At 44.9% G+C, this 6942-nt stretch overlaps 1 protein-coding gene across 3 annotated transcripts; it reads right to left on the bottom strand.

The window, feature by feature from the left end:
• LOC136476522 (zinc finger CCCH domain-containing protein 55-like) lies at positions 1-6942 on the bottom strand. 3 transcript variants are annotated; one of them, XM_066474394.1, is made up of 6 exons: positions 6734-6942; positions 6128-6329; positions 5933-6036; positions 3342-3898; positions 563-2885; positions 1-465 (listed from the first exon to the last, which is right to left on the bottom strand). In XM_066474394.1, exons 4-6 carry the CDS (start codon positions 3803-3805, stop codon positions 436-438), a joined length of 2817 nt encoding a protein of 938 aa, XP_066330491.1. In that variant the 5' UTR covers positions 3806-3898; positions 5933-6036; positions 6128-6329; positions 6734-6942; the 3' UTR covers positions 1-435. The 3 variants fall into 3 exon arrangements, with proteins under 3 accessions (XP_066330491.1, XP_066330490.1, XP_066330489.1); XM_066474393.1 differs by lacking the exon at positions 6128-6329 and having other exon boundaries at positions 3342-3914; XM_066474392.1 differs by lacking the exon at positions 6128-6329.

Genomic DNA, 6942 nt, shown 5'->3' with positions numbered 1-6942 from the left:
AATAGGAGTTATATTACCAGCCACGATCAGCTTAGTACAGCAGAAGGCCACAGCCCTGGGACATGGCGAATCGATGAGCACCAAACACATCACAGCATGCATGTACCATGCCTCCTATAGTCCTATATTCATAAAAAAATGATCCACACAATGCATGATTTCGCCACACAATAATGTTCAATCCCCGAATAAAACAATTCTACAAAAGTTACAGTCAGATGTTGGAACGGCACCATTGCCCACCACCTGTCTACTACCAAACAACACGCTAAACTCTGAAACTGCAGAGAAAGACTGACGGCTTGCGCCCAGGCGGCCCCCCACCCCGCTCCTGCTTCACAAATCCTAAACCTCTGAAGCACGGATGCACGCGGTGCTTCAAATCCTTCCAGACCTCGGGCGCAAAATGGGCGTCAGAATGTTATTGGCGAAACGTTACGACTTGGCATACTTGCCAACATAAGCCTGCGTGCAATGCAACAAAGCCAGAATGAGGTTAGAGCGCACAATGGAGAAAGATATCAGAAGAGCAAAAGACTGATGATGGAGGGGCTGACTTCACCTGCACAAGTTTATTTAGTTTCTCCTTGGAGTAGGTCATGTAGATGTCAATCTTCTCTTTGGTCGGAGGGGTATTTTCTACAGTGCTTGTAACTTTGTCGACAACCTTCTTCACGATGGTTTTATGGACCTCCCTGCTCATCTGGCCATCTTTCCACGTTGGCTTCAGGGCTTCCTTCACAAAGTCTGCAAGTGCAACCTTGAACATCTTCAGTTGCTTAGAGTCCTTGCTCTTCTTATTATTATCACCATCTTCATGTGCCTCTGCGTCACTATTTTTCTTCTCTCCTTTCTTGCTTTCTGGAGGCACGGTTTCCTTCACCACCGAAGCAGCCGCAGCGGGACCAACCGGTGCACCTGCATTAGGTAACAGCATAGAGTTGCCATTACTGCTACCTACGGCGATTGGTGTCTGGAAGCTCTGGGGAGCCTGCTGCTGCTGCTGTTGAGGTGGAACGGGGAGACCAGGTTGGACTATGCCTGTTTGTTGCTGCGCCCAGTGCCACTGATTGGGTTGTACAGCTGGTGGTACAGCAGATGAAGTGGCCATCAGGCTTGCATTAATATTAGGCTGCGATGATTGTAATCCAACGGTGCCAGCGCCAAAAGTGGTATTTCCAAAGTATTGTGCCAAGGATGCAGTAACTCGGCTAACTTCTTCGCTTTTCACAGCATTGTGAGAAACAGGAACTCCAGTCATATCAGCTGAACTGGAAGTTGGCACAACGGGTAACCCCTGCAAGGATTGACTTTGCACATGTGGAGACATTGGCTGGATCTCCACGTTGTGTATGCTTTGAGGACCACTGTCTTGACCCAACCTTGGCATGTCAATTGTCGCCTGAGTCTGCCCAGCATGCACAGCTGTTGGAATATTTGGTGGAACTTGGCTGGCAACATTGAAATTATGCCCATTATGTGCGGAGAGATTTGGCAATGCCTGTGGCTCTAGACCATAGCCGCCATGTTGGCCGTGCCCCATATGAGAAGCAACTGGCTGGCCCTGCATGCTGGGAGTTGAATTATTTGCAGATGCCTGTGGAACTACAAACTGCTCTTGCCTGTTTTGATGTACAGGAAAGTTATTTTGTTGCACGTGGCTATTTGAAGGGAATGAGGATGTAACATTCTGCAATTGTGTGGTGACCGGAAGAGTTGGTTGCCCAGGAATATGAGGAATTGCATCATGCCTCTGAAGTATTTGACCCAGGTTTTGCTCTGCTATAATATTAGCACTATGCACCCCTGATTGCATGCTCAAATCTCCAATGCTTGAAGGAGCATTCTGACTGCCCATTTCAGATGCCTTCTCATTATGCATGCTATGCGCAGTAGTCTGGACAGGAGTCAATAACTGTGGCTGTTGTGAAATAGCAACTTCATGTTTCTTTTGCCCTTGTGAACCAAAATCTTCCTGAGGAATAATTTGGTACTGGTTCTTTCCAGCATCTTTTGAATGCCGATTTTCATAATCATTGCGAGAATCATTTCTGCCAATACTCTGAGAAATAGGATTTTCCCTGTCATCCCTGGATAAAATCTGAGAGGTTGCACGCACAGCATTATTTTGTTCACCCCAGTTTGAATAGTTTCCTCTTGCTGCATGCCCATCACTGTAATTCAAAGCCTCATCAGGTGCACTCACTCCTATCTGACTCTGGGGAGCTTCCTCATGGAGATATGGACAATTTTCACCACGGCGACAACGACCTTCAGCAAAAAACTTACAAGGGTTTTTATTTACCCTACGGTGCTCAGTCCTATTCCCATAGGATGAATCAGGGCCAACTCTATCATGGGCACTTTCCCTAGCCTCATCTCTCCATCTACCATGAGAAGCAGAATCACCATGCGCAAATAGGCAACTAGCACCTCTGATGCATTTCCCTTTGGCAAAATTAATGCATGGTGCAGGATACCGATAATCCCTTCGAGGTTCAGATCTTTCCCAAGGCCCATCATCATGACGATCTCGAGATTGCCTACTCCGCAGATAGTCATTTGGTTCTCTTGTATCCATAAACTCCTTGCTCTGATACCCATACCTTTCCCTTGGGTCGGCAGGATAATGGTCTTCAAATGGCCTGTGCTCACCATCTTCATGAAGGAACCTGCAATTTGAGCCTCTTCTGCACCTACCAGACATAAAATCCCTACAGGGCCGAACAGGTCCTCCAGATGTTCTGCCTCTCTCAACCCTCCACTCAGATCCACGGTCAGCAAAATATGGACTTCTGCTCCTGCCTCTGCCTCGCCCTATACTCCTGCTTCTGCTCCTACTTCTGTTTCTGCTTCTGCTTCTGCTTCTGGAACGACTCCTGTTCCTGTTGAAAGAAACACACATTGTAGAGAAAAGGTACTGCTAGTATACCAAGTCTTTCGATGACATTTCAAACAATGGAATTTTAGAAGTTGTGGCTGAATCTTAAGTTAATATACCATCTTTCAGATCAAGGTTGATTAGAGCAGGAGAGGTAGAGATTCTTTACAAGTAGAACATAAATTATCAAGAACCACATTTTTCAATTCCTTGCTCCTACTTCGTAGTGTCAGGAATACATTGTGTTGCTTGTGTGTTAATACAGGTGGCGAAACTTATGGACCTCAAGTTTAATATATTTTACAGAGTACTCGTAAAGTCCGTATTGGATACTTCCACTTCCATGATCAAAATTTGACACAAAATTTTGCATCTGAGTTGTTTACACACTATACGCAGGGACCACATAACCAAAGTGACAATATTTGTGCAGTCAATAAAATCAGTTGTTCAACCATACCTGCGTGATCTGTTCCAAACACCTCTTGGAGATAGACTTCGGCTGCGCTGCCTCCATGCATCTGGATCAGAAGGTGCCCTAGTAGAAGAATAACCACAACTAGGAGCTGTACCCCATCCATCACCACGTCTTCTGTCATCTGCATATCTGTTCGTGCCTTGGTTACCAGCTGCCTTGCTCCACTCATTATTATCACGCTCATCAGCCATTCTAAGAGGCTGTGATCTTTCAGAGGATGCCTTAGGTTGTATTTCCTTCATATCTTTATTGAACCCATCAGCCTGTTCCTTCTCATGTCCAGCACCTCCGTGGTGCATGGATGTGTCAGGTTTTGTGTGTAAATCGCCACCTTTACGGTGAACAACTGTCTTATCAGGAGACTCATCTTCACTGATCTCAACTACTTCATGAGATCCTTCTTTCGTGTCCCACTTGGAACGCTGTTTCCTAGTTTCACTAGTCATTCCAACCTCCTTTTGCTAACCTCTAAAAATACGGCTATCAAGTAGTTCCAAGTACAAGACCTCCCTTCTCCTTGCAAAAGTTCTTCTGAATCTCTGAAATAGCCAAGTGCTAATATGTATATAGTTACAATTAATCAAAGAACATACTTCTACAACAATAAAATTATCCTCTGAAGTCCCTAGATTCTAAATCTTCAAATCAAAAGTTCAAAACTGTAATGGAGTTTGTAAGTAGAAAACACTTTAAGCTAATAATTTAAAAATTATCAACTATGAACATCCCATTGGCAGGATGCGGCTAGCCAACTCCACAGGTATGCTCCCTACCACATGGCAGCTGTTTGTTGTCCAAAAATTTGGCAGTGGGGTCCAAAATTCTTCACGCCAAAATAAACCAGTCGGTGTCTAAAAATCCAATGACTCTAGCCCTAAAAGTCATCAACCAGAAATAGAAGAACTTTACCAATTAAGAAACTGCTGGGCAAGATTAAATACTGCTAAGCAAGACTAGAATATGCAGGATTCAGGAACGAAAAGATAGTGCAGTATCTAAGTCAGCACCACGGCCAGCACAATCAGGAGACCATCTACCATGCAATGGAGCAACTGCGGTAGCACAGATTGGAGGAAACACAAAGGGATGTGCAAAATCCACAGGAACATTTGTTCAGACTCAACAACAGCCATACACACTGTAATAGTGCCAAGCGCAAAATAGCACAAATGACACATGTGCACAGACATTTGTTTCGGCAATGCATTTTCATTTATTAGTTCTGTTGCTTAATTGATTGTATTTTCTCTCTCTTTATTTAGGACTACTGATTGCATCTTCTTTAATGTCATCAATGAAGGGGACAGCTGAATGGGCATCACAGCATTTTCGACGGAACAGGAACTATCTGACGCGAATATCGCTTAACGGCAAACCAAAGATTATCATCACAAACAATTCAATTTCATTCACCAGAGTATATAGCCTGATAAAGACACGTCAAAGAAATTTCTTTTGTGCAGCTTTTCTCATTACAATTATTTCCCAATCAAGACACGTCAAAGAAAAAAAAATACTTTTGTGAGCTTATCTCATTACAACTCAAATAGGCCATACAATCTTATCTTACAGGTAAAAAGAGGACTACAGTGCATGCTTTCTACACTCCGGCATCTACAAATTTGCCCTTCCTATCAAGAGACTATTTCAAGCAGCAACTGCAGAAATCTTGGGCCGTTCGGCTTGGGCACAAGTAGCATCAAAATTTTCTCCCTCAATTATTGAGTTGCAGAAGTTTTGCCAAACTTGGTGGCTACTTAAGGTTCAGTTGCTACTGGCTCTGATTGTCATGACCTGGGCACTGGTATTGTTAGCATTGCAATGAAGTTTCTCCCTCAACTGCTATTTTCCGGGAATTTTGCCAACTTGGTGGCAATTAACATTTCATTTGTTTCTTTAGATAATTGCTAGCTATAGTCTTGAGGACTAAACCAAAAGGCCAGAAACTCCAAAAAGTGGCATGTACAAAATCCTTCCTGCATATGAGAAAGATAATTCTATCAGCTCCCATGAATTCCTTCCGTTTACTTGCTACGACAACCATCTCTCAGTGACCTTTTTAGGCAAATGACGACCATAAGGTTAAATTGCCTAAAAAACTGTGTACCCACTGACCATAGTTAATTCCTCTTAACGAGATAAATAGGATTGCTAAGTTGGTAAGATTTTACAACAAATGTTTTTTTGTGTGCAATATTTACATTATCCACAGCAACAGTTAGGTCAATGCACAGGCAAACTTAAGAGACTGAACCACGCTTTCTTCGCATTTCCTAAGGGGAGATACTAGACGACCCATTCAGTCAATGATAATTAGAAATAAAGACTACAGAACCAAACAAATACCCTGGTCACAACAAAACTATAAAGGTGCACTGGATTCACTAGTCAATTACATGTTCTCCAGAAACAGCAGTAGTTCAATTTTCAGAGTGAGGGCTGCTTACAAAAAGTTTTAGGGTGTCCCATGGACCAAGTCAAGAAGCTACTAATCTAACCAGGAAATGAACAGACCACACGATTTGCTTGTTGAGAGAGGAAGAAAGAGACGAAAGAGTAGTATAAATACCAACCTGAGTTGTACTTGGCAGTGTCCCTGAGATGATGAGTCAGTCAGGTACCACAGCTCCGGATCTCCCAAAAGAAATCATGAGACCTGATAGCGCTTACTTTCCATCTGACAGATAAGGCACAGAGAAGAGCTTGTTAGAAACCACAAAAGACTTCAAATTGATCATCTACGCCAAACTTAACACCGAAAAACTTACAATAGAAAGCCTGACTAGGACCGATCAGGGACGAAATTCAGGCATATATCCATGGATGGCACTAATAAGATTGCATCATGTGCGTGTGAATCATTAGTCTAGTCTACAGGACTGAGTGCTCAAGACAATGGGGGAAAAGGGAGACTTTGGGATCAACCAAAACGAGAAATTCTTCACGCCGTGCAAAATACAGATGCCCAGCCTATAATAAGCAACAGAAAGGTGCGAGATTCAATAACACGTTCAAAATAAAGCACCTAGGCACAGTGGATTTACAACGAGGACGGCACAGAACGACGAAACTCAGCCTAGGGTACGCGACTCAAGCGCGCGCTCGGAGCAAAGGGAATTACTCGCATCAGCAGCAGCAAAAGCCCCCAACAGTAATGCAACCCTGCCGTTAGCAAACGAGGGGGAACGCGCGTAAACCCTAGGGGGCAAATCTCGGACACGGTTGGGGGCGCAAAAACCTCGACTTTGGATGCAAGAAATAGAGAACCAATTGGGGGGTGATAGCTTGGGAGAGACGGCAAGAGAATATTCCGACACTGGGTGCACGGACGAGGAATCCGTCGACGCAAAGCAAGGGGGGCTAGGGTTCCTTACCGCCTAGCGAAGGAAGCAGTCCGCGTGCGGGCGGATCTCCACGCGTCCGCGCCGCCGACCGGCCCACGCCACCCGGTAGCGGGAGGTGGGAAAGGAGTGCGGCCAATTGCGCGGAGGCGAAGGTAGTGGCGGCGTGAGGTGGAGGGGGTGGCGGCGTGGCGGCGGCGGTCAGGGGTCAGCTGGGGCAGGGGAACGGGGAGAGCGCTCGA

This window comes from Miscanthus floridulus, chromosome 8 (assembly GCF_019320115.1).
Source record: "Miscanthus floridulus cultivar M001 chromosome 8, ASM1932011v1, whole genome shotgun sequence".
NCBI lineage: Eukaryota > Viridiplantae > Streptophyta > Magnoliopsida > Poales > Poaceae > Miscanthus > Miscanthus floridulus.
This window is presented reverse-complemented; position numbering and strand designations above follow the sequence as displayed.